Genomic DNA, 27,094 nt, shown 5'->3' with positions numbered 1-27,094 from the left:
ATAAGGTTATAGGGTTATACGGTTATATGGTTATATGGTTAACTGAACTATCAACGTACTATAGGTTAGAATGCATCTGCAGAGGTATTCATTCAAATGTCAAGATGCAATTCTTATTGCTTGCTCTGCATTTTGTCTCCTCAAACATACAGTATATGAATAGACAATTCTCTTGATAACATACATACAGTATCATGATAATACAGTTGAAGTCGGAAGTTTACATACACTTAGGTTGGAGTCATTAAAACAAATTTTTCAACCACCCCACAAATTTCTTGGCAAGTCGGTTAGGACATCTACTTTGTGCATGACACAAGTCATTTTTCCAACAATTGTTTACAGACAGAATATTTCACGTATAATTCACTGTATCAAAATTCCAGTGGGTCAGAAGTTTACATACACGAAGTTGACTGTGCCTTTAAACAGTTTGGAAAATTCCAGAAAATTATGTCATGGCTTTAGAAGCCTCTGATAGGCTAATTTACATCATTTGAGTCAATTGGAGGTGTACCCGTGGATGTATTTCAAGGCCTACCTTCAAACTCAGTGCCTCTTTGCTTGACATCATGGGAAAATCAAAAGAAATCAGCCAAGACCTCAGAAAGAAAATTGTAGATCTCCACAAGTCTGCTTCATCCTTGGGAGCAATTTACAAACTCCTGAAGGTACCACGTTCATCTGTACAAACAATAGTACGCAAGTATTTACCATGCAGCAGTCATAGCACTCAGGAAGGAGATGCATCTCCTAGAGATGAACGTACTTTGGTGCGAAAAGTGCAAATCAATCCCAGAACAACAGCATAGGACCTTGTGAAGATGCTGGAGGAAACAGGTACAAAAGTATCTATATCCACAGTAAAACAAGTCCTATATCGACATAACCTGAAAGGCCGCTCAGCAAGAAAGAAGCCACTGCTCCAAAACCGCCATAAAAAAGCCAGACTACAGTTTGCAACTGCACATGGGGACAAAGATCATACTTTTTGGAGAAATCTCCTCTGGTCTGATGAAAGAAATATAGTTTGGCCATAATGACCATTGTTATGTTTGGAGGAAAAGGGGGAGGCTTGCAAGCCGAAGAACACCATCCCAACCATGAAGCATGCGGGTGGCAACGTCCTGTTGTGGGGGTGCTTTGCTGCAGGAGGGACTGGTGCACTTCACGAAATAGATGGCATCATGAGGACGGAAAATGATGTGGATATATTGAAGCAACATCTCAAGACATCAGTCAATGGGTCTTCCAAATGGACAATGAGCATACTTCCAAAGTTGGAATGGCTTAAGGACAACAAAGTCAAGGTATTGGAGTGGCCATCATAAAACACTGACCTCAATCCTGTAGAAAATATGTGGGCAGAACTGAAAAAGCGTGTGCGAGCAAGGAGGCCTACAAACCTGACTCAGTTACACCAGCTCTGTCAGGAGGAACGGGCCAAAATTCACCCAACTTATTGTGGAAAGCTTGTGGAAGGCTACCCGAAACGTTTGACCCAAATTAAACAATTTAAAGGCAATGCTACCAAATACTAATTGAGTGTATGTAAACTTCAGACCCACTGGGAATGTGATGAAAGAAATAAAAGCTGAAATAAATCATTCTCTCTACTATTATTCTGACATTTCAAATTCTTAAAATAAAGTGGTAATCCCAATTGTCCTAAAACAGGGCATTTTTACTAGGATTAAATGTCAGGAATTGTGAAAAACTGAGTTTAAATGTATTTAGCTAAGGTGTATGTAAACTTCCGACTTCAACTGTATATGTTCATAATACTCTTGACACCATATAGACTTTAGTTATGATAATACAGAATAGATTGTACATGAGCATTACTAGGTCTTGCCTGGCTCGTCTGGCTACTTATGGTATGGGTCCACTGGTGCAGGTGCAGGTGCATGCTCATTCATGTGGGAAGCTCCTCTCGAATGTTGAGTCCATTTACCAACTTTACTTTTCACCCATTAAGTCCCTCATGCACTTCATCTCAGGTCCTCTCCGGTTTTCCATCTGCACAAAACATTCACACTCACTTTTTTAACACCACACTAGTGTACGACAACAACTAATGCACATTTTAGTACAGTCATCTGACCGAGATCAGATCTCCATCTTTATGTTATAACCTCAAGTATCTGATGTATTTAGAGAGAAAATTACATACTAAATATGACATTCTGTCTTATTATTCTATCTAGACTTGAGTAGTTAGCTTGTTCTCTTCCAATCAGCACTCAACACAGAGGAGACACCACCCACACTTTCTCCATCTGCATTCTGCTTGACAGTCCCACACAGGGACACACACTGGTCTGGAATAGCTGTCATTGTGTGCTTCAAACATCATGCTGTGCCTCATACACCACATCACGATCATGGCTGTTAGCTCTCTGGAGCCCAGGGGGAGAACTATCTGCCATTCCTCTCATCATACTCACCTCCCCCTCGACAGATATCATCCTTCAACCGTCCATCACAGTGAATGTTTCAATAAGGTATACTGTATACTTAATGGCCTGTTGTAACCTCACCACCTACTTACTGAAGTTCTCTATTCTACATTACTAATTTCACACAGTTCAGACAATATTTAGACAAGCTAAATCATTAGATCAATTTGAGAAAGGGTACTAGTCAGTGCCCAGCCTCTCAGAAAACAAAGATGATGAAATATAGTCAGTCTCTCTCAGGTCAGTGAGTCCCAGACCCAGACCAGGGCTTATCTCGGAGCTTAGATAGCCTGATAGTCCACCCTGGACGCTGAAAGGGGCTTTATTTTGCTCTGTCGCCCTGGGATCAGATGGGATTCAATGTGGCTGGGGATCAGCGGCCAGCCAAGCTGGCACAGAGAGCTGTGCCCAGAGAGCCATGTGCCCTGCCAATGCAAACCTGCCACCTCTCATCTGTGTCGGCTGCACAGAGGGCCCTGGCTGCCAAGGGGTCATTTCTAGGCGTAGGCCACGTAACCAGCCCTGTCCCGCCACCCTCTCTCTGCCCTCCCTCATTAACATTGACACATAGACACAGTCTTGACTTGAGTGAGTCAGGACCCAGCCCTGCTGATCTACAGCCAACATGTACACTAAACTGATGTCTCTTGATTCTGTAAAGTACTGGTCTGGTAGGAGTAAATGGAATGGCATCAAACACATGGAAACCATGCTTTTGATGTATTTGATACCATTCCACCTATTCCGCTCCAGCCTTTGCTACGAGCCCGTCCTCCCCAATTAAGGTGCCACCAACCTCCTGTGTCTGTTAGCCATTAATACCCGCAAAATGTTAAAGCCCCTTTCTGCAGAAAAGCCCCTGCCCTTTGTGAACACAAACGCCCCATACTTTGGGGTCTGTCTAACTGTTCTCTGACTTATTGTAGCTGCCGAAGGGGCCGAGCCAGTGGCTACCGCCACTCCACCTGTCCTGACCATCCAGCAAGGAGGCCGCGCTGAGTTCCGCTGTACTGTGACTGGCAACCCTACCCCTGCCATCGAGTGGTTCGGTAAGGAAGGCTGTAGCTAGCGGTACACCTACAGCATAAACTAAGCCAGTCAATTAGTTTAGTCAATTGCTGGCTAAGTCAATTAGGAACACATTCATTCGCATGTATAACACCCTGTTATAATCTTGTATTTGAATAGCTGTTTATAGAAGTATACATTCACACTGTATAATGTCATAACTGACAAAAAGGGGGGGGGGGTAATCTTATGTGTTTCTAGGTGGAGGTCCTGGTAACAGAATGAGCCCCAATGCTGTGGTCCATGGAGGAGTACTAACCATCCCTGCTGTGGAGAGGGGGGATGAGGGGGAGTACGTCTGCAAGGCCCTCAACACCCATGGAGAACACACAGCACGGGCTGTCCTCTACGTACACAGTGGGTCTCAACATCAACAGCAGGCCAATGTCACAGGTTCATGGGGTGGTATTCTTACTTGAGATCTACACGCTTTACTCAAGTTGTTGCGCAAGTCTTCTATTGAGATCGATGAAGGATTTATGGATGCTCTGAGGTCTGAGTTGTGTGTACTTATCTCAACTGTGAATATGCCCAATATTGTTGTTCGTCACTAGTTACCACATCCACAAAGTAATTACTTCTTCAATTGATATTCTTAAAATATGATTTTAAACCACAGGAGGTTGGAGGCACCTTAATTGGGGAGGGCAGGCTCGTAGTAATGGCTGAAGCCATTACTTTCCATGTGTTTGATGCCATTCCATTCGCTCCGTTCCAGACATTATTATGAGCCGTCCTCCCCTCTGCAGCTTGACTGTTTTAAACCTAACCTTAACCTTAACCTCACTGCTAACCTTATACCTAACCCTAACTTTAAATTAAGACCAAAAAGCACATTTTTGTTTTCATGAATTTTTACAAAATGTATCTTTGTGGCTGTGGTAACTAGTGACAACCCATATTGTCTACCAGTCTTGTTGGGTCCTCATTTGGGCATATTCTGTGTTCTTCCTGTGTGTTTAAATGCTTCAGGTGCCAGCCTGCCCCACGTGCAGGTGAGCCCCCAGAGAGTGGACATCCATGAGGGGGAGACGCTGAGGCTGTACTGCCGGGCTGGAGGCACGCCCAGCCCCGGACTCACCTGGAAGAAACAGGGAGGACAACTTCCTCCGCAGGTAAACAGTGGTCCTTTCTACCTGATACTTTCTGTCTAGGATATATACTGAGTAGCTACATAGAGTGCCTTCAGAAAGAATGTATTTATAGCCCTTGATTTTGTTGTGTTACATCCTGAATTTAAAATAGATTTTTCTTTGTCACTGGCCTACACACAATACCCCTTAATGTCAAAGTGGAATTAGATTTTTCTTTGTCACTGGCCTACACACAATATCCCATAATGTCAAAGTGGAATTAGATTTGTCAAAATGTTTACAATGTCTTGAGTCAATAAGTATTCAACCACTTTGTTATGGCAAGCCTAAATAAGTTCAGGAGTAAACATTTGCTTAACAAGTCACATAATAAGTTGCATGAACTCACTCTGTGTGCAATAATAGTGTTTAACATTATTTTTTAATGACTAGTTAATCTCTGTACCCCATACATACAATTATCTGGAAGGTTCCTTAGTCGAGCAGAGAATTTCAAACAAAGATTCAACCACAAAGACCAGGGAGGTTTTCCAATTCCTTGCAAAGAAGGGTAGATGGGGTATTGGTAGATGGGTAAAAATACAGACGTTGAATATTAATTACACTTTGGATGGTGTATTAATACACCCAGTTGTTACAAAGATACAGGTGTCCTTCCTAACTCATGAGGCCAATGGTGACTTTAAAACAGTTACAGAGTTTAATGGCTGTGATAGGAGAAAGCTGAGGATGGATCAACAACATTGTAGTTACTCCACAATACTAACATAATTGACAGAGTGAAAAGAAGAAAGCCTGTACAGAATAAAAATATTCCAAAACATGCATCTTGTTTGCAACAAGGCACTAAAGTAATAAAGCAAAAAATGTGGCTAAGCAATTCACCTTTTGTCCTGAATACAAAGTATTATGTTTGGGGAAAATATAATACAACACATTACTGAGTGCCACTCTCCATAATTTCAAGCATAGTGGTGGCTGTTTTATGTTATGGGTATGCTTCTAATTGTTAAGGACTGGGGAGTTATTCAGGATAAAAACGAAACAGAATGGAGCTAAGCACAGGCAAAATCCTAGAGAAAAACCTGGTTCTGTCTGCATTCCAGCAGACACTGGAAGATGAATTCATCTTTCAGCAGGACAATTTTTATAGTATTTTTATTTAACTTTTATTTAACCAGGTAAGCTAGTTGAGAACAAGTTCTCATTTACAACTGCGAACTGGCCAAGATAAAGCAAAGCAGTGCAACAGAAACAACACAGAGTTACACATGGAATAAACAAGCGTACAGTCAATAACACAATAGAAAAAAGAAAGTCTAAGTACAGTGTGTGCAAATGGCATGAGGAGGTAAGTCAATAAATAGGCCATAGTAGCAAAGTAATTGCAATTTAGCAGATTAACACTGGAGTGATAGATGAGCAGATGATGATGAGCAGATGATGGTGAGTAGTGATACTGGTGTGCAAAATAGCAGCAAAGTAAATAAATACAATATGGGGATGAGGTAGGTAGATTGGGTGGGCTATTTACAGATGGGCTATGTACAGCTGCAGCGATCGGTTAGCTGCTCAGATAGCTGATGTTTAAAGTTAGTGAGGGAAATGTAAGGCTCCAGCTTCAGTGATTTTTGCAATTCATTCCAGTCACTGGCAGCAGAGAACTGGAAGGAAAGGCGGCCAAAGGAGGTGGTTGGCTTTGGGGGTTACCAGTGAGATATACCTGCTGGAGCATGTGCTACGGGTGGGTGTTGTTATCGTGACCAGTGAGCTGAGATAAGGCGGAGCTTTACCTAGCATAGACTTATAGATGACCTGGAGCCAGTGGGTCTGGAGACAAAAATGTAGCGAGGGCCAGCCAACTAGAACATACAGGTCGCAGTGGTGGGTGGTATAAAGTGCTTTGGTAACAAAACGGATGGCACTGTGATAAACTACATCCAATTTGCTGAGTAGAGTATTGGAAGCTAGATGACATCGCCGAAGTCGAGGATCGGTAGGATAGTCCGTTTTACTAGGGTAAGTTTGGCGGCGTGAGTGAAGGAGGCTTTGTTGCGGAATAGAAAGCCGATTCTAGATTTGATTTTGGATTGGAGATGTTTGATATGAGTCTGGAAGGAGAGTTTACAGTGTAGCTAAGGCCAAATATATACTGGAGTTTCTAACTAAGATGACATTGAATTATTCCTGAGTGGCCGAGTTACAGTTTTGACTTAAATCTACTTGAAAATCTATAGCAAGCTATGATCAGCAACCAATTTGACAGAGCAAAAATGTTACAATCCTGGTGTGAAATAGACCTACCCATAAAGACTCACAGCTGTAATCGCTGCCAAAGGTGCTTTTACAAAGTATTTACTCAGGGGTGTGAATACTTATGTTAATAAGATATTTCTGTATTTGATTTTCAATACATTTGCAAACATTATTAAAACCATATTTTCACTTTGTCATTATGTGGTATTGTGTGTAGATAGGAGAACAAAAAATTATTTGAATCCTTTTCGAATTTAGGAATGTGGAATAAGTCAAGGGGTATGAATACTTTCTCAACTCACTCACTGTATGTATTGTGTACAGCAGGGGTGTCGAACTCACTTTGCCCCGGGGACCGTATTCAGTCTTCAACAAGGTCCGGAAAATGTGTTAGATTTCCTTGCCGTCCAAATTTGCCAAAAATGGTCCTTTATCCATTGTTTCTGGAAGAAACTGACTGTCTAATGATTATTAGCAAGCTGGATAGTCAAGAAACTGTATGAATATAGATCAATTACCATTTCTACACAGTTTGGATTTGGTTTTATTTTATTTATTTTACTCAAACCACCTGCGGGCTGGATTGGACCCCCCCGTGAGCCGGATCCGGCCTGCGAGCCATATGTTTGACATCCCTGGTATACAGTATTTAGTGCTGGTATCTCACCATGCTATTGAAAGGGTTGTGTTGGTGAAAAAGTGAATTCTGGTGTACAGTATTTTGACCAATCTTTATTGTTTTTTTTCCTTCTTGTGTTTCCTTCCTCCCTTTTTTTATTCCCCCCCTTTTTTCCTTGACGTTTTGCTCAGGCCATTCCTTCTCACGGTTTCCATCAGTTTAAAAGCAACAGTCTCGATGTGTTACAGAGACGTATTGAGGAGCTGCAGGTCTGTCCATCTGTCCTGTCTTTACGTCTGTCTGTCTATCTATCTGTCTCGTCTCTTACTTCCCACCTGTTGTCCTCTACTGACCTTGCCTAAACACACTGTCAACTAAATGCATGATCAAACGTGTCTTTGATTCATCATCACACACAGTAACTGCCATTAATTCACTACAAGCATATAGCTGCTCACAAAGTCTCCATGAGAAATAGTAGTTAAGTATTACTGGTAAAAAAAAACATCATCAACAACAACAATAGCAGGCCGGGTGTGAAGCTCTTCTTATGGCATGGTTTAGTTGTTGTTTTTGTTTTATAAATGTTCCATCCATCCATCCATCCATGTCCTTCATTTTCTAATTTATCCACCATCATTAGGGATGGGGGGAAAAATGTATATAATTGATACATGTCACAATATTATTTTTGGATTTATATTTGGCTCCAGGTATCGATTTGTAAAAAAGGTTTTGGCTACTCATGCCAGGCACTTGTCTCCTCGAGGGGCTTTGGGTTAGTCCCTCCGTACCTCATGTCTCCTCCGCCAGCCGATGCTCAGGGCTCTGTTTTGTTCTGCCTCAGACAGCTTCAGCGTTGTGTCAGCTTTTCCCATGGGGACTCAGGCTCTGCCGTGCGGCCACGCAGAAATTCTGTGTACTTTAGCAAATGGGTTGCTTTGAAAACTTGTGAATGGGTTCAGACACACATTGAGCCGGCTCTGCCTCAGCCACTGCTCACTTTAGCCAGGCCCTCACGGTTGACTAGGCCGGAGCTAAGCAGCTTTGTCCACGGATGGAAGGCACACTACCACCACCCCTAGGATATTGTAATCCACCCAGCCCAGCCACACCCCTTTAAATTCTCTCTCCAGACACACCCCTTTAAATTCTCTCTCTAGAGCCTAGACACACCCCTTTAAATAATGTCTTTAGGTGTACTCTATTCTCAGCTGTAACACTGGCCACTGTTCACGTTGATGGTTGTAATACTGTATGGTTGTAAGGTTGTAAATGATATTAAGATCCACTCTGTCCATTATAGTTCAAGTGTAAAGTAGTTGCTTAGCCTTGATTTAGTGAGTGGTTGTAAGTACGAGTAAACATCTGTAATGCATTACCAGGGATTTCATACTGTACAGAGGAGCTTTGTAGTATTGCTTGAAAGCATTGTATTGGCTCAAAGCACTATGTCTAATATGTCAATTCCCTAACAGTTTCCCAGTCCTGTCATCATTGTACTGAATCATTTTAACAACTCAACAACAATTATTTTAAGTATACAAAAGTACACAATAACATGTGCTACTATACCTACTGTACTGTATGCTACTGTAATGTATCCTCCTGAAGTGTATGACTACCTACTGTAGTGTATCCTGCTGTAGTGTATGACTATCTACTGCAGTTTATCCTACTGTAGTGTATCCTACTGTAGTGTACCCTACTGTAGTGTATCCTACTGTAGTGTATCCTGCTGTAGTGTATGACTACCTACTGTAGTGTTCCCTACTGTAGTGCATCCTACTGTAGATTATGACTACCTACTGTAGTGTATCCTACTGTAGTGTATGACCAACTACTGTAGTGTATCCTACTGTAGTGTATGACTACCTACTGTAGTATACCTACTGTATGTCATTGGTAACTGTTTCAATAGTGATCATTATTTGTTGTCAAATTAACATTTCTAACTGTGAAATCATTATAGTAATGTTTATATACCTAAACATTACTTTTCTCTTCAACCAACAATGAATTGGTTAGATTTTATTGTTTTATTTAATGCAAAGCACAGCAATAACTGAAAAGCCATTTTTAATGATCATAACACAAACATTGTTACAACGCACACACCATTTAACAATGCTATATACTGTATATGCTGAAGATCCACCCTGCTGTGCTTTTGTTGGTATTGATTTGAAATTATTTCAAGTGTGTCTGTTGTTCGCACCTTTGTGGGTTTACACAGTGGTTATACAATGTTTAAACAGTAGGTGTTGGTCCAGAGGTAAGACATCTGCTGTATGTATGATGTTTTTGTATTGGGTTTAGGTAGAGACATGATCATTGTCATGCACATTGTCGTGTAGCTCGTACCACAGTGGTGCATTGTGTCTAAGGCCATTGTGACATATTCTTCATCCCTCTCCATGCTTGTTGCTGTGTCCTCTCTAGACCCGCATGGAGCGTACAGACATTGGCACCCTTCTCATCCCCAACATCAAGTCCTCTGACTCTGGCACCTACCTGTGTGTCGGAACCAACTCCATAGGGTCCTCAGAGGCTCCCATCGAGGTCACTGTCAATAGAGGTGAGAGTTCACTCCAGGGTCATGTTCAGTAGGGCACTCGTTTTAAAAAGTTTCGCAACGTAAATTGGAAAGATAGTTCAGATTACGTCAATGTTTTAATCTGTTTCAAAATGTTTTCTCCTTAATGGGCATGACCCAGGTAATTGTACCCCAGAGCTTGCTGCCGCTGTGTGTTGATAGTCATTTAACATTACTAACAACATGTCTGTGTCCTGTCTGTGTCCTGTGTTTGTGGTTGTGTAGCAATAGGAGGAGACACCATCTCATCAGCCATCACCATCCAGCCCTCCATAGCTGACGTCCAGGAGGGACAGTCTCTGGACCTTAACTGTTTTGTCCCTGGTAACCCCCCACCTGCTGTCACCTGGAGGAGGTCTAGTGGACGCCTGTCTGCCAATCACCAGGTTGGAATATACACATGTTCTCTTACTAGGGTTGAACAATTCTGGAAACTTTACCAAAATTCCCAGATTTTGGTTTTTCCAAAGTTCCCAACATGGATTTCTGAAAACCCAGGAACTTTGGGACCTTACCTCTAACATACAAATGCTTCCAACTGTTCATGTAAATGTACTGTAGCCACGTGATGATATGGTATCATTACTGTTTAGGATGCTCAGCTAGTCAAATCTCTATGAAAAATCTATTGAAGGGATAGTGGGACATTTTGCTAGCTAGCATGCTAGTTGGTTCTGCAGACTTCCAGTCATTGTGCTAACGCTAGTTATAAATTGCATCAGAAACGACCTTCAACTTCATTAAAACTGAAAGCAGAGACATAAAAATGGTATCCATGAGTTCATCTGACTCTGGGGAAGTAGAACAAAATCCTTGCCAACATGTCGCACTATCCCTTTAATGAAGACTGTTTATTTCAGCTGAATATTCAGCAGGATAATTCCCATTGTGCCTAACAGGTTCTGGGTACCCAGCTGCGTATCCTCTCTGCCAGCCCAGATGACTCTGGGGAGTATATCTGTCGTGCGGAGGCAGCGCCTGGTAAACCTGTCCGTCAGGCCTCAGTCTCTGTCTCAGTCACAGCCACCTCCTCTCGTAAGTCAGCAAGCTATTCTCTCTGTGACAGTACACTGGCTTGACAATGGAACTATCCTCTCTACTGATATCACTGGGGATGGTGGTGAAGCAGTCCGACGTATACGCAGTAGGAACATCTGTGTAATTTATTTTGTGGCCTTTCGTCATGTACAGTATTACTTTTCCAGTTGTGTTTAATTCCAACCCTCCTTAAAGTGACCTCAAGAGCAGATGCTTTACTTTTCCACACTGTGCCATGATCTCATCCTGGTTCAAACCTTCCTGGGTTACTGGTTTGTCATGGTTTGTATTTGCTTCTAAATTCCAATGCTTCCAATGGAGGCCATAGACCTAAAGTATCATGATCTTGTACTTACAGTACACCCTCTTGTAAATGTTGTAGGATTAGAACTTGAGTGAGCAGAGGAAACATTGTCCTGTTGTAATGTTTGTGTGGTGTGTGTTCCCTGGAGCAGGCCTGCAGACCCCTATCATCTCCATTGAGCCCCACAGTGCAGCGGTGCGAAAGGGAGAGTCAGCCAGCTTCAAGTGTAGGGTCTACAGTGGAGCCCAGCCCGTTCGCCTGGAGTGGAAACTGTCCAACAACCAGCCCCTTCCCGGTGAGCCCCCCCCCCCCCACACACACACACACATACTGTTACACTGTTACTCTCCAACTGGAGGATACTGAATCATTCAATTCAATTCCATACAGCAGAAAGGCATTTAGTCAGATTCTTGTCAGATGTCAGAATCATGTCATTATCCACACACGCAAACTACCTGTAATATATTCAGTAATGACAACATATCGTCTGTATCCAATTACTGTTCTTTCATTTTTAGCTACATTTTTAATTTAACACACACAGTTGCTGCTTGTAAGAGATGTACTTGACAGACTAAATGATTCCCTATAAAACCTGTCATTCTGTAGACAATGTGAAGATTGACCATTACGGCTCTGTCCTCATCATCACTGATGCCCGCCCTAGCAACCAGGGCACCTACCGCTGTGTGGCTAGCAACTTGTTTGGAATCACCCAGAGCATGGTCTCTCTGATTGTCAGAGGTATGGTGTAGTCACACACACACACACATACACACACACATATATGCTGTTGATGTTTATGGTGTGGTTCAGTATGAGCAGCTACTCTCTGTCGATGAACTAAGGGCCCCCCTTGGTGGTTGTCATGGTAAAGGAAAGGTTGTTTATTTGGGTGATGTCATCCTTCCTTCCAGAGTCTCCCGTAGCGACTGTCACCCCTCAGGGGCCCGTGCGAGTCAAGGTGGGTGAACCCATCAATCTGGAGTGTCAGGCCTCCGGGGAGCCACGGCCATCTGTCACATGGCACAGGCTGGACAACGCCCGCAAGACCATGCTGAGTAGTCCTGTGCCCATGGAGTCCAACGCTGTCATGCAGGTACTGTACTGGATCTATGTTCATTTTTACTGAGCTTTTGTACTGTACAGGCGAAAGGTAGCCTAGTTTTTAAGAGCTTTGAGCCAGTAACTAACTGACAGGTCGCTGGTTCCGACTAGGTGACTAGGTGAAAAATCTGAGCAAGGCACTTAACCCTAATTTCTCTGGATAAGAGTGTCTACTAAATTACAAGTGAAATGTATGTGGAAGAATAAAGGTTTTCTAAACAAAGATTAAGCCTAGATTCTTAATTCAATGTGCTTCTTGCTCTAAAAACCAGGCTTAATCTGTGTATGAGTAACCAGACCTTAGTGTTAGGATGTAATACATTTTTGTGCTAAGATATATTACATAGGGTGTGCTATTTATTCTATGATGGGCAAATGCAGTAAAGCTGTTGTCATGACGTGCCCTTGGGGGAGGATCATAGCCCCCCTCTCTCTCTCTCCACAGTTTTATGATGGTCATAAATACTCTGCTTCTGGGTCTGTAGTATTGAGATTGGAATGTGTGACTGTGGGACACAGAGAGAGACTTTGCCTAACTTTAACATCAAAAGGGTGAATAATTCAACAGTATTTCTGTATTTCAAACATTTGGAATGGTCCTGGGGTATTTAAAGAACAATCCTGTCGAATTTGTTAATAATTTGTGATGTAACTAAAGACGATAGGACAACATAACAGTATCCCTTAATTTATATATTTCCCAGCTGTCAGGGTCACATCCAAATGTGGGGAAACGTATATGATTAAATATAAAACTATTAGTGAGAAGATGTAATGTGATGTTAGCCTTCTAAATGAGATAATTGTTTTTCATATGAAGTCTTAAAACCTCTTGGAACTCCCTCTCCCGGATCTGGGAGAATTGTCATCAATTTAACACTAATTAGCATAACACAACGGACAAAAAAATATTACTAGAAAATATTCATATTCATGAAATCACAAGTGAAATATATTGAAACACAGCTTAGCCTTTTGTTAATCACCCTGTCATCTCAGATTTTGAAATTATGCTTTACAGCCAAAGCAAGACAAGCATTTGTGTAAGTTTATCGATAGCCTAGCATAGCATTATGCCTAGCTAGCAGCAGGCAGCTTGGTCACGAAAATCAGAAAAGCAATCAAATTAAATCGTTAACCTTTGATGAGCTTCGGATGTTTTCACTCACGAGACTCCCAGTTAACCTCTAGCGTCGAGCAATCCCGTATCCGGGAGCGTAATCATAGCCTCAAGCTCATTACCATAACGCAACGTTAACTATTCATTGGCTCACAAGCTTAGCCTTTTGTTAACAACACTGTCATCTCAGATTTTCAAAATATGCTTTTCAACCATAGCTACACAAGCATTTGTGTAAGAGTATTGATAGCTAGCATAGCATTAAGCCTAGCAGTCAGCAGGCAACATTTTCACAAAAACAAGAAAAGCATTCAAATAAAATCATTTACCTTTGAAGAAGTTCGGATGTTTTCAATGAGGAGACTCTCAGTTAGATAGGAAATGTTCAGTTTTTCCAAAAATATTATTTGTGTAGGAGAAATCGCTCCGTTTTGTTCATCACGTTTGGCTAAGAAAAAACCCCGAAAATTCAGTCATTACAACGCCAAACTTTTTTCCAAATTAACTCCATAATATCGACAGAAACATGGTAAACGTTGTTTAGAATCAATCCTCAAGGTGTTTTTCACATATCTATTCGATGATAAATCATTCGTGGCAGTTGGGTTTCTCCTCTGAAGCAAATGGAAAAATGCACGCAGCTGGAGATTACTCAATAATTTCGACGGAGGACACCAAGCGGAGACCTGGTAAATGTAGTCTCTTATGGTCAATCTTCCAATGATATGCCTACAAATAAGTCACAATGCTGCAGACACCTTGGGGAAACGACAGAAAGTGTAGGCTCATTCCTGGCGCATTCACAGCCATAGAAGGAGACATTGGAACACAGCGCCTTCAAAATCTGGGCCATTTCCTTTTGAAATTTCATCTTGGTTTCGCCTGTAGCATCAGTTCTGTGGCACTCACAGATAATATCTTTGCAGTTTTGGAAACCTTAGAGTGTTTTCTTTCCAAAGGTGCCAATTATATGCATAGTCGAGCATCTTTTCGTGACAAAATATTGCGCTTAAAACGGGCACATTTTTTTATCCATAAATTAAAAGAGCGCCCCCTATATCCAAGAAGTTAAAGGTCTTACTCACGTCAGCTACCGAGAGTGTTATCACACAGTCATCCAGAACAGCTGGTGCTCTCATGCATGCTTCAGTGTTGCTTGCCTCGAAGCGACCATAAAAGGCATTTAGCTCGTCTGGTAGGCTCACGTCACTGGGCAGCTCGCGTCTGGGTTTTCCTTTGTAGTCTGTAATAGTTTTCAAGCCCTGCCACATCCGACGAGCGTCAGAGCCGGTGTAGTAGGATTCAATCTTAACCCTGTATTGACGCTTTGCTTGTTTGATGGTTCGTCTGAGGGAATAACGGGATTTCTTATAAGCATCCGGATTAGTGTCCCGCTCCTTGAAAGTGGCAGCTCTAGCCTTTAGCTCGATGCAGCTGTTGTCTGTAATCCATGGCTTCTGGTTGGGATATGTACGTGCGGTCACTGTAGGGACAATGTCGTTGATGCGCTTATTGATGAAGCCGATGACTGAGGTGGTATACTCCTCAATGTCATTGGATGAATCCCAGAACATATTCCAGTCTGTTCTGGCAAAACAGTCCTGTAGCGTAGCATTGGCGTCATCTGACCACTTCCATATTGAGCGAGTCACTGGTACTTCCTGCTGTAGTTGTTGCTTGTAAGCAGGAATCAGGAGGATATAATTATGGTCAGATTTGCCAAATGAAGGGCGGGGGAAAGCTTTGTATGCATCTCTGTGTGGAGTAAAGGTGGTCTAGAGTTTTTTTTCCTCTGGTTGCACATGTGACATGCTGGTAAAAACTTGGTAAGTTAAGTCTCCCTGCATTAACGTCCCCGGCCACTAGGAGTTCCACTTCTGGATGAGAATTGTATTGTTTGCTTATGGCCTTATAGAGTTGGTTGAGTGCGGTCTTAGTGCCAGCATCGGTCTGTGGTGGTAAATAGACGGCTACGAGTGATATAGATGAGAACACTCTTGGTAGATAGTGTGGTCTACAGCTTATCATAAGGTACTCTACCTCAGGCGAGCAATACCTCAAGACTTCTTTAATATTAGGCATCTCGCACCAGCTGTTATTGACAAATAGACACACACCCCCACCCCTCGTCTTACCAGACGTACGTCTCTTCTGCTGGTGCATAGAAAATCCCACCAGCTCTATATGTATAACCTATCCTGTGTGTGTTTATGTTCTTCTGTGTGATTATTTAGTTAGTTAGTAAATAAATAATTAAGCCAATTGGTATACATTCAGAATATGACTGATGAGGTAATACATTAATAAGTGACTGTAATCAATAAGATATGAAAATAGTTCAATTAAATTCAGGAAATAGTAACTCTTTAAACAAAATTTTCCCGTGGTGCACCGACTTCCTAGTTAATTCATGTTTAATCACGTAATAATTACACCTAGAGAAATGATTTGATACTATAACAGTCTTCACATTAATGATAGTCCAAAAGACACGACACGGTCTTACCCTCCCAGGTCCTAGTGGCCCGTCCAGAAGACAGTGGCACCTACGTGTGCACGGCCCGCAACAACGAGGGAACCACCGAGACCAGGGTGGAAGTGATCGTGGAAGGGGGTGCCCAGGTGCCCACCTCGCCACGTGCCTCTGTGCCAGAACCCCTTATGGTGGTGGTGGAGGGACAGACCACCACACTGAGATGTGACGCTCACGGTAACTGATGCACTTCCAAATTACACTAACGATTATTAACGCAAAGATAACAGAGTTCCCCAGGTTTTGATTGTATTGATACTTGTTATTACAGAGAATACATCCTACAAATGAGAGTTGAGAGGAACTTCATGTCATAGACACCTCCTCTTTGCTAAGACCATACAACTGGCATTACAAATAATTTACATACACTTAAGTCCTTTTTACACACTGATATTGTGATTTCCCTCCCTCCCAAGGATTCCCCTCCCCTAAGATCACATGGTCTAAGCTGCGTGCCCCTCTTCCCTGGAGACATAAGGTAGTGGACAACACCCTAGTCCTGCCCAGTGTTGGCCGGGCAGACTCTGGAGAGTACATCTGTAACGCCACCAACAACATGGGCACCACAGAGGTCACCATCATGCTGGATGTGGAGAGTGAGTCTGATAAACAGATTTTATTAGCCTGGTCCCAAATCTTTTGTAATTCTTCACCAACTCCTGTTAATCGTGATCGTGTTGGCTATACAAATCTGGAACCAAAGAGATCTGGGTCCAGGTTAGGGTTTCATCACTGCTGGTTCCAGTCTGAACAGAAATATTGTGGAGACTTATATAGATTATTAACACAAGTAAAACTCTATGATACAGCTCATGAATCACGTCTCACCATGCATAAATGTGACCTCACATCTCTATGCGAGCTTAAGTCTAATTTAGTGATTTGCTTTTACGTTTTATAAAAATATAGACTTATAGCTTAAAAATCTATCAACTGTAGATGAAACATGGGAAAGTTATGCTGTAAAACCACTCAGGGGACAAGTATGAAAAAAAGCACTTGAAAGATTTTGCTGAATGTTCACACTTGCTGGAGACCTCTTCTTTGTTTACGCCCATTCAGCATCTTTCACGCCCTCTTCTCCAACTGAGCTTTGTCGATAGCACCAGCTAAATTTGCAGGTTGACCTTTATTGTCATGAATCTTGCCCTAGAGGCAAAACTGAGCAAAATTAAAGGTTAGGGTTAGGCATTAGGGTTAGCAGTGTGGTTAAAGTTAGGATTAGGTTTCAAATTATTTTATGACTTTGTGGCTGTACGAGCTAGTGACCACTCTGCAGAGATGCCTCTAAGTCAAGATTCATGACATTAAATGCCAACCTACACTAAATTCAGGGCAGCAATGTTGTTGAGCGCTGTAGCAACACTTTTGCAGTTGTCCATGACTATATCTTTCCAAAAATCTGCGGAAGCAAAGATGATCTATATACTGACCAGGGAAAACCCATTCTGTTATACATGTAGGCAGAAGCCTGTGATATGACAGGCCAAACATCTCTCTGCATATCTAGCCCCTTCATTATCACAGCCAGTCATGGCAAGCCAGGAAGGATCCTGTCTTTCTCCCTATATTGCTATATACTTTGTCCTTGGCTAAACTAGGTTTGTCATTTACATTTTTTATCCATATTTACAGATCACCTAAAAAAAAATTATCAAGGCACATGAAAGTTCACATGTTCAAGAAGGCATATCGTAAGGCCTCCCGGGTGGCGTACAGGAGTTATAGCGATGAGACAAGATAGTAGCTACTAAACAATTGGATAACACGAAATTGGGGAGAAAAAGGGGTAAACCCCCCCTCCCCCCAAAAAAGAAGGCATATCGGAAGAAAAAAGCTATTAGAAAATGATAATAATTTTGGCCCTCTGTGAAGTCAGAACTAGCTCCAAATGTCCAGCTTCCTGAATCAAGTCACACATCATCATCTATTCCTAATACTAGTCACTTTAGTATCTCTAACCTTCCATGTCTCTGTGATGCAGCTCCTCCCTATGCCACCTCCCTGCCCGACGACGTGGCAGTGCGTGTGGGCGAGGTGATCCGACTGCAGTGCCTGGCCCATGGTACTCCCCCCCTGCTCTTCCAGTGGACCAAGCTGGACGGCAGCCTGTCCACCAGGGCTGACGTCCAAGCAGGAGACCTCCAGATCAACCTGGCCACAGCCGAGGACACTGGCACTTACAAGTGTGTCGCCACCAACAAAGTGGGCACCAGTGAAGCACATGCCAAGGTTACAGTCAGATGTAAGTACTGTGCCCAGTCACATCCTGGCTTCTGTGTTGATGAAATTTGTCTACAGTAAGGTTTTTGCTATCATAAAAACCTATGGACACAGACACCTTCAGTGAATAAGCACACAAACACTCCCTTATTGTGTATGTGTGTGTGCATCTGTGTGTGAATGCACTTGCCTGCCTGTGTGTGTGTGTGTGTGTGTAGCACCCCTAGCGGTGCGTGTGTCTCCTCAGGTGGAGGTGAAGGCCCAGGGTAGTGCTGTGGAGTTCACCTGCTCTGCTGCAGGAGGCCTGGGGACCACCATGGAGTGGCTGAAGGAAGGAGGAGCCCTGCCCCCCAACCATCACATCAAAGACGGAGTACTGAGGTGAGAGAGCCAGGAGTCACTTTACAGCAGGCAGTCAAAATACGTAACAGCCAAGTTAATAAACAGATCACTGACCATTTCGAATCCCACCGTACCTTCTCCGTTGTGCAATCCGGTTTCCGAGCTGGTCACAGGTGCACCTCAGCCACGCTCAAGGTACTAAATCATAACCGCCATCAATAAAAGACAGTACTGTGCAGCCGTATTCGTCGACCTGGCCAAGGCTTTCGACTGTCAATCACCGTATTCTTATCGGCAGACTCAACAGCCTTCTGAATACATCTGGCCCTTCTTTGGACTCTGTCTTAAACAACCTCCAAACGAGCGTCAATGCCATACAACACTCCTTCCGTGGCCTCCAACTGCTCTTAAATGCTAGTAAAACTAAATGCATGCTCTTCAATCGATTGCTGCCCACACCTGCCCGCCCGACTAGCATCACTACTCTGGACGGTTCTGACTTAGAATATGTGGACAACTACAAATACGTAGGTGTCTGGTTAGACTGTAAACTATTTTTACAGACTCATATTAAACATCTCCAATCCAAAATGAAATCTAGAATCGGCTTCCTATTTCGCAACAAAGGCTCCTTCACTCACGCCACCAAACATACCCTCGTAAAACTGTCTGTTCTACCGATCCTCGACTTTGTCGATGTCATTTACAAAATAGCTTCCGATACTCTACTCAGCAAACTGGATGCAGTCTATCACAGTGCCATCCGTTTTGTCACCAAAGCCCCTTATGCCACCCACCACTGCGACCTGTATGCTCTTGTCGGCTGGCCCTCGCTACATATTCGTCGCCAGACCCACTGGCTCAATTCTCGGATTCTTACCTCTAGCATAGACTTATAGATGACATATCTATAAGTCTATGCTAGGTAAAGCTCCGGCTTATCTCAGCTCACTGGTCACGATAACAACACCCACCCGTAGCACACACTCCAGCAGGTATATCTCACTGGTCACCCCCAAAGCCAACACCTCCTTTGGCCGCCTTTCCTTCCAGTTCTCTGCTGCCAGTGACTGGAACGAATTGCAAAAATCACTGAAGCTGGAGACTTATATTTCCCTCACTGACTTTAAACATCAGCTATCTGAGCAGCTAACCGATTGCTGCAGCTGTACATAGTCCATCTGTAAATAGCCCACCCAATCTCCCCATATTGTTTTATTTACTTTTCTGCTCTTTTGCACACCAGTATTTCTACTTGCACATCATCATCTGCTCATCTATAACTCCTGTGTTAATTTGCTAAATTGGATTTACTTGTAACAGCTTTCTTCTATCTCCTCCTCTGACAAAGAGGTATAGCAAGGATCGGACCAAAATGCAGCGTGATGATGATTCATGATATTTTAATGAAGGGAAAAACTATACATGAAGAAACTACAAAATAATGAAATGTGAAAACCGAAACAGTCCTATCTGGTGCAAACACAAAGACAGGAGCAATCACCCACAAAACACTCAAAGAATATGGCTGCCTAAATATGGTTCCCAATCAGAGACAACGATAAACACCTGCCTCTGATTGAGAACCACTCCAGACAGCCATAGACTTTGCTAGATACCCCCACTAAGCCACACACCCAATACCTAACAAAACCCCAAGACAAAACACACCACAATAAACCCATGTCACACCCCGGCCTGACCAAATAAATAAAGACAAACACAATATACTTCGACCAGGGCGTGACATTACTCCGCTACTATGGCCTATTTATTGCCTTACCTCCTCATGCCATTTTGCACACACTGTATATAGACTTTCTTTTTTTTCTATTGTATTATTGACTGTACGCTTCTTTATTCCATGTGTAACTCTGTGTTGTTGTTTGTGTCACACTGATATGCTTTATCTTGGCCAGGACGCAGTTGTAAATGAGAATTTGTTCTCAACTAGCCTACCTGGTTAAATAAAGGTGTTCTCAACTAGCCTACCTGGTTAAATAAAGGTGTTCTCAACTAGCCTTCGAATCCTGGCTATATCACAACCGGCCATGATTGGGACTCCCATAGGGCGGCGCACAATTGGCCCTGTGTAATCCCGGGTTTGGCTGATGTATGCCGTCATTGTAAATAAAATAAGTAAATATTTGTTCTTAACTAACTTAACAGTTAAATAAAAAAAATAAAAAACGATGATCCAGGATCAACACTGTTAAATGATTATCTAAGATCAACACAGTTAATTGACAATCCAGGATCACCACAGTTAAATGATGATCCAGGATCAACACAGTCAAATGATGATCCAGGATTAACCAGATGATGATCCAGGATCAACAAAATGATGATCCATGATAATGTCCCTCTTCGTGAAATCAGGACGTGCATTTGGGTTATCTGCCTGTATCTGATCCGTGTGTGTTTTGAGTAGAATTGAGAACCTGGATCAGAGCAATGAGGGTGTCTACATCTGCAGAGCCACCAGTGTTCATGGCCAGGCTCAGGATACCGCCAAGCTCACCATCCAAGGTTTGCCAAAACCCTCATACAATCCTTGACACTGTCACAACCCATATTTATAACACATCATATTTTGTATAGCCCCACTATGCAATCCCTCTCAATGATCTGGGAATCACATAGATTTATATCTCTATAAATGGCTCTGCAATTATATTTATTTTTACAGTATTAATTCAGTGTTTGTATGAAGCCTCTCTCTCCTCATTGCCTGCAGCCCTTCCCAAGGTAATGATCAACGTACGTACCTCAGTGCAGACTGTTATGGTTGGTAACTCGGTGGAGTTTGAGTGCCAGGCCATCGGCGAGCCCCAGCCCACGGTGCGCTGGAGCAAGGTGGGAGGGCTGCTACCGGCACACATTGTGGTGAAGGGCGGCATGCTTAAGATCGAACAGGTGACAGACGCTGACGCTGGACAGTACCGCTGCACTGCCACCAACGATGTGGGCTCTGTGCAGTCCCAGGTGGTCCTCAATGTCCAGTGTGAGTAGAAAAAGAAGTGTACTAGTCCTGTACGTCTGCAAACACACACATGCACGCACGCACACACACACACACACACGCACAGACACACACACACGCACACAGACACACACACACGCACACGCACATGCACAGACACACACACACACACACTCCTATAGCTCTTGTCCCCTCCGACCATGTATTGACAGATGTTTGTTTGTAAAGCCCTACCCCAGATCGCAGCTCTGCCAGAGCTGAAGGAAGTGACAGTGGGATCTGATGCTGTCCTGCCCTGTGTGGCATCAGGATACCCAGTGCCTGCCATCAAATGGTCCAAGGTAACCAACACCTATCAGTGCAACGGAAAACAAACTAGTGAAGATGGTGCCTATCTGTATCTGACTATTTTCCATCTACAGTATGTGCTTTGTGAACAGGATCCTGATTTAACCTTTTGTAACATGTTCTGTGCATCCTTCTCTCTGTAGCTGGATGGGGAGCTTCCTCCTAAGTGTATACAGGTAGTCAACACCTTGACGGTTCCTGGATTGACCCACGAGGATTCTGGGACATACGTGTGCACTGCCTCCAACAAGCAGGGAAAAGTGGAGGCCTTCACCACCCTCAAAGTCCATGGTCAGTCAGCTCTATAGAAACACACTGTGGAAGAGAATATAACATTGTTGCCTGTATCCAACTCTATGATTCCCTGTTCCATGTCTGTAGTTCATAGACAGTCAGTTCAATCAGAGGGGAACTTTAAATATTGGCAGTATCTAACTATAACTCCTCTATCTCTACAGATCGAGTGATGCCCCATTTCACCCAGGAGCCCCTGTCCTACCTCACTCTGCCCACCATCAAGAACGCCTACAAGTCCTTCAGCATCAAGATCAGCTTCAGGCCAGACAATCCTGATGGTGAGAATTCAGTCACATTGGTATAATCACATTAATGTACTAGACTAATGTTTTTGTCTGTAGAGTTTCGGTGCCAGTGGATTTATGCATTTTTATGACTCAATGATACTCCATCTGTTATGATCTTATTTTGTGTCCTTTAGTACATTGTCGTTCCTTATTTTTGTCTTGTTTGTCATTTATTGTCGTTTTCCCATGTATGATTTTACCCCCCTGTTCTTCTATCTCTCCACACTCTCCCTCTGTTCTCACCTATGCGGTGTGAAGGTCTCATACTGTATGCGGGTGAGTCGCAGTGCTGTAACTCACACACTCAAGAATGAAGCAGGTGTTGCTTTTTGGGCTAAAAGTCCAGAAAAGCCACCAGTGATGTTTACCTTTTACCTTGCTATAAGGCATTGTAATGTAGAGTACAGCTGGTAGCAGTGAGAGAGAAGCCTATGGAGAATGACCTATGTCCTCATTCAGGCATGATGGTTCTATTGGCAGCCCCCCGCTCGTCAATCCATTACAGTCATTGGCCTAATGGTGTCGAGATAGTATGATGCCGATGCATGGAAAGATGGCCATTATTACAATCCATTTCATCACTCTGCATCAGCTTATACCAACAGGATTGCAATGCTGCTTCCAAAGACACACTTTATTATTGCAAAATTAATGAAATACAATGTCTTATTCACCTATACAATGAATGAGCCTCATAATGGACATTGTACAGTATTGTATGTGGCTATAGGCATTTGTCTTCCCAGTTCTGACGCTAGTACTGAGCACAGTACCACCAGCAAGATGGGGTGCTTAACGGGTGACACACATACTCTGATGACAACTTCCATACCAATTTTATGGAAGTTATACAGAGTGAACAGAATAACAAAGCAACCCTTGTGCCGCATTTAAGCTCTATCCTCTTCCCTTTCAGAGCCAAAGATGTTAGGGATATGCTTATGTTTAGGAGGCATGGTTTTAGACTGCCCTGGCTTTGACCTTGATGATGATGATGGCCGCGTTGCTAGTTGGGAAGAGTTTAGCAGAGCATGTGTCGTTGGCATGCAGCCCGTGTAAAGGCAGAGCTAGACCAGACCAGACAGAGCAATGCCCCAGGGCAGCAGATACTAGAACCTGGCTTTGACTGTCCCAAGCTTGGCCCTAAACCTGCTAGCATGCAGCTTTTTTGACTGAGTGACCTCAGCTCTCACCCTGGTGCCTCTGCTTCTGACTGGCTCTAGGAGGGGAGGTGTGTGAACAAAATTAATTGTACCTCTACTTTTCCACCAGGTATGATCATCTATAACGGACAGAAGAGGACCATGGGAGCAGACTTCATCTCTTTGGGGCTGGTGGGAGGCAGACCTGAGTTCAGGTGAGCACCTGGCTGTGTCATTCTGGAGCATTAGGGGTTGCTATGCACGCTATATGAGCTCAATGTGTAAGAATAAACAAGTTATTGATAAATGGTAACTTAAACTGACATTAGAGTCTGTCAATATTGATGCTGATCACGTTTATGATGAGAGTGACAATGATAATAACAAGAACGATAGCAATAATGTTAACCTGAACTATTTTCTCCCGGCAGGTTTGACGTGGGTTCTGGCATGGCCACCATCCGCTACCCCACACCCATCAAACTAGGAGAGTTCCACACCATAGAACTCCACCGAAACCAGACACAGGGCTCCATTGTAGTGGACAGAGAGGCTCCAGTCAACGGAAGCTCCCAAGTAGTTTTACATTATTATTTTCTTGATCCAGAGACTGTTGAACAATATTATTCAGACAAAAATATCCAACAGAAGCTCCCAGGTAGTTTTTCATGGTCAGTTATAGACTGTTGAATTTATACAAAGTACATATGCAGGAGATTAATCCATGAACACTGTTTCCTGTCTCGTATCACAGGGCAAGTTCCAGGGGCTGGATCTGAATGAAGAGTTGTATGTAGGTGGTTACCCCAACTACACCCTCCTGGCCAAGACCGCTAGCCTCAAGACTGGCTTCATTGGTTAGAAATCATTGTTTTGTTTTGTAGCTAGTTATGCTTAACAACAGTACTACACACTTTGATTACACTGTATGGAGTGATATTAGTGCCAACTGGAAGTGAAATTCAATCATTTTGAATTGTTATAGAGCTATTGTTCACTGTTTTGGAATGTTCTCATTGGTTCATGGTTTAAGGTTCATGTTCTTGTTCTGTCCAGGCTGCATCCGTAAGCTGGTCATCCAAGGTGATGAGGTCATCTTCAAGGATCTGGACCGCAGCTCTACGGGCGTGTCCAACTGTCCTGTCTGCACTGACCGTCCCTGTCAGGTCAGCTGACCACCACTTCCTCAGACCCCACTTGTTAAATACAATTCATTCATTGTGATGTTTTGTTTCAGAATGGAGGGATATGCCAGGACTCTGATGCCAGTCTGTACAAGTGTAGCTGTCCCAGAGGATTCACAGGGAGTAACTGCCAGCACCACTCCTCCCTGCACTGCCACCCAGAGGCTTGTGGACCAGACGCCACCTGCATCAACCGTCAGAACACCCTGGGTTACGACTGCCGATGCCACTTGGGGAAGTCTGGAAACAAGTGCATGGACGGTAAGGGAAACAGGTTATTTTCCTTTGCAATGTCCCCTCCTCGAGTGGGCAAGTCTCTGCCCACCCGAAGATGGTAGAACAGCGGCTCGCCCCACACGGGCCCCACGGCTCGCCCCACACGGGCCCCACGGCTCGCCCCACACGGGCCCCACGACTCGCCCCTCACGGGCCCCACGGCTCGCCCCACACGGGCCCCACGGCTCGCCCTACACGGGCCCCACGGCTCTCCCCACATGGCCCCACGGCTCGCCCCACACGGGCCCCACGGCTCGCCCCGTACGGGCCCCACGGCTCGCCCCCTACAGGCCCCACGACTCGCCCCACACGGGCCTCTGATGGCAATACGACAGCGGACCTCCTTTCCCTTGTTTGCTGTACCGTATAACCATTGAGGCACGATCCCACTTTCTTTCTAGACATCATATTTGAACATCTTGTTGATGTTTGTTTCCTCTAGGTGAATTGGTGACTACTCCCCTGTTTGACGGTATGGACTCGTACATTGCATACCCTCCTCTGACCAACATCCACAACGACCTGCGCATCGAGATGGAGTTCAAACCCATGAACCTGGACGGTCTGATGTTCTTCAGCGTGGGCAAGAAGATGAAGACGGAGGACTTTGTCTCCCTGGAGATGGTGGATGGACACGTGCAGTTCCGCTATGAACTGGGGACTGGTGAGAGCGTAGAGATTCAATATAATACTGTATACTGCATAATACACAATAAGGAGTTTTATTATTAATTATATTTATTGATGTGGGTGAGAGGCCCTGATACTGTTATACTATGATAGCTACTCAATCTTCTGTATTCTCTCCAACTGTTACCTTTTCGTTTTCGAGCTCAAAGCTGTTTATGGTTGTGCCATAGATTCTTGAATCTAAAAGGGATACTTCGGGATTTTGGCAATGAGGCACTTTATCTACTTCCCCAGAGTCAGATGAACTCATGGATAGCATGTTTATGTCTCTGCTTGCAGTTTGAATGAAGTTGCTAGCACAATTGATAATTAGCCTTAGCCGCAATGACTGGTAGTCATTGCCCAGTCATTGCGCTATGGTATCTGCTAGCATGCTAGGAAATACCATAGACTTCCAGTCATTGCGTAAATGCTAGTTAGTGTTGGCTCGCGAAACTACCTCTAACTTACTTCATACTTGACACAGAGACATAAAATGGTATCCAAGAGTTAATCATTGCCAAAATCCTGAAGAATTCCTTTAACTAATAGATTGAGTCACCTGTAACTGTTGACCGATATAATCATTTTCTCTAGATTAAGTATCTCCGCTGTTTCATTGGCCTAGTTTTCACACTTAGCTCCTCTCAGGTATCAACAAAACAGTGGAAAAGGAAACTAGCAAAGCATTAGCAAGCACTGCCGTGCTCAGACAGTATAAAAGTGGAAATCATGCTACTGTCTTTGTTTCCAGGCCAAGCTGTCCTGCGCAGTCCTGAGCCGGTCACCCTGAGCCAGTGGCACCGCTTGGAAGCCGGGCGCCTCGACAAGGATGGCTCTCTGAAGATTGACGGTGGCCGGGAGGTCAGGAGGTCGTCGCCAGGCAAGGCCCAGGGCCTGAATATCCACACCCCCATGTACCTAGGAGGAGTCCCCAACTTTGATATCATACCCAAGGCCCTTAACATCAGTGTTGTGTACGATGGATGCATAGGAGAGGTGAGCTCAAAACACACACAGCATGAGCCATGATGGCCTTTATTATAACCACCATATTATAACCACCATATTACTACAATAGCATCACATATCCACACAGTCACAGAACATCAACAGTTCAAACATGAAATTGTCTTCTTTTCC

At 43.6% G+C, this 27,094-nt stretch overlaps 1 protein-coding gene across 10 annotated transcripts in view; it reads left to right on the top strand.

Annotated features, from left to right (window-relative positions):
* Nucleotides 1–27,094, top strand: part of hspg2 (heparan sulfate proteoglycan 2) — a 193,513-nt gene that overhangs the window by 150,370 nt on the left and 16,049 nt on the right. For 4 of the 10 annotated variants that reach the window (XM_031794506.1, XM_031794504.1, XM_031794509.1 and 1 more), the window contains 27 exons: nt 3,386–3,508; nt 3,729–3,920; nt 4,500–4,642; nt 7,688–7,765; nt 9,939–10,074; nt 10,318–10,478; nt 10,992–11,127; nt 11,586–11,729; nt 12,047–12,181; nt 12,355–12,536; nt 16,179–16,374; nt 16,617–16,796; nt 18,185–18,445; nt 18,642–18,804; nt 21,197–21,294; nt 21,503–21,769; nt 21,977–22,089; nt 22,240–22,387; nt 22,555–22,671; nt 22,939–22,956; nt 23,953–24,037; nt 24,254–24,398; nt 24,577–24,679; nt 24,879–24,988; nt 25,060–25,267; nt 25,725–25,946; nt 26,706–26,950. In XM_031794506.1, the coding sequence (XP_031650366.1) occupies nt 3,386–3,508; nt 3,729–3,920; nt 4,500–4,642; nt 7,688–7,765; nt 9,939–10,074; nt 10,318–10,478; nt 10,992–11,127; nt 11,586–11,729; nt 12,047–12,181; nt 12,355–12,536; nt 16,179–16,374; nt 16,617–16,796; nt 18,185–18,445; nt 18,642–18,804; nt 21,197–21,294; nt 21,503–21,769; nt 21,977–22,089; nt 22,240–22,387; nt 22,555–22,671; nt 22,939–22,956; nt 23,953–24,037; nt 24,254–24,398; nt 24,577–24,679; nt 24,879–24,988; nt 25,060–25,267; nt 25,725–25,946; nt 26,706–26,950 (4,109 nt within the window). The remainder of the gene's footprint in view (nt 1–3,385; nt 3,509–3,728; nt 3,921–4,499; nt 4,643–7,687; nt 7,766–9,938; nt 10,075–10,317; nt 10,479–10,991; nt 11,128–11,585; nt 11,730–12,046; nt 12,182–12,354; nt 12,537–16,178; nt 16,375–16,616; nt 16,797–18,184; nt 18,446–18,641; nt 18,805–21,196; nt 21,295–21,502; nt 21,770–21,976; nt 22,090–22,239; nt 22,388–22,554; nt 22,672–22,938; nt 22,957–23,952; nt 24,038–24,253; nt 24,399–24,576; nt 24,680–24,878; nt 24,989–25,059; nt 25,268–25,724; nt 25,947–26,705; nt 26,951–27,094) is intronic. The other 6 variants (XM_031794505.1, XM_031794511.1, XM_031794514.1 and 3 more) reach the window with 4 other exon arrangements.

Source organism: Oncorhynchus kisutch, linkage group LG17 (assembly GCF_002021735.2).
Source record: "Oncorhynchus kisutch isolate 150728-3 linkage group LG17, Okis_V2, whole genome shotgun sequence".
NCBI lineage: Eukaryota > Metazoa > Chordata > Actinopteri > Salmoniformes > Salmonidae > Oncorhynchus > Oncorhynchus kisutch.
This window is presented reverse-complemented; position numbering and strand designations above follow the sequence as displayed.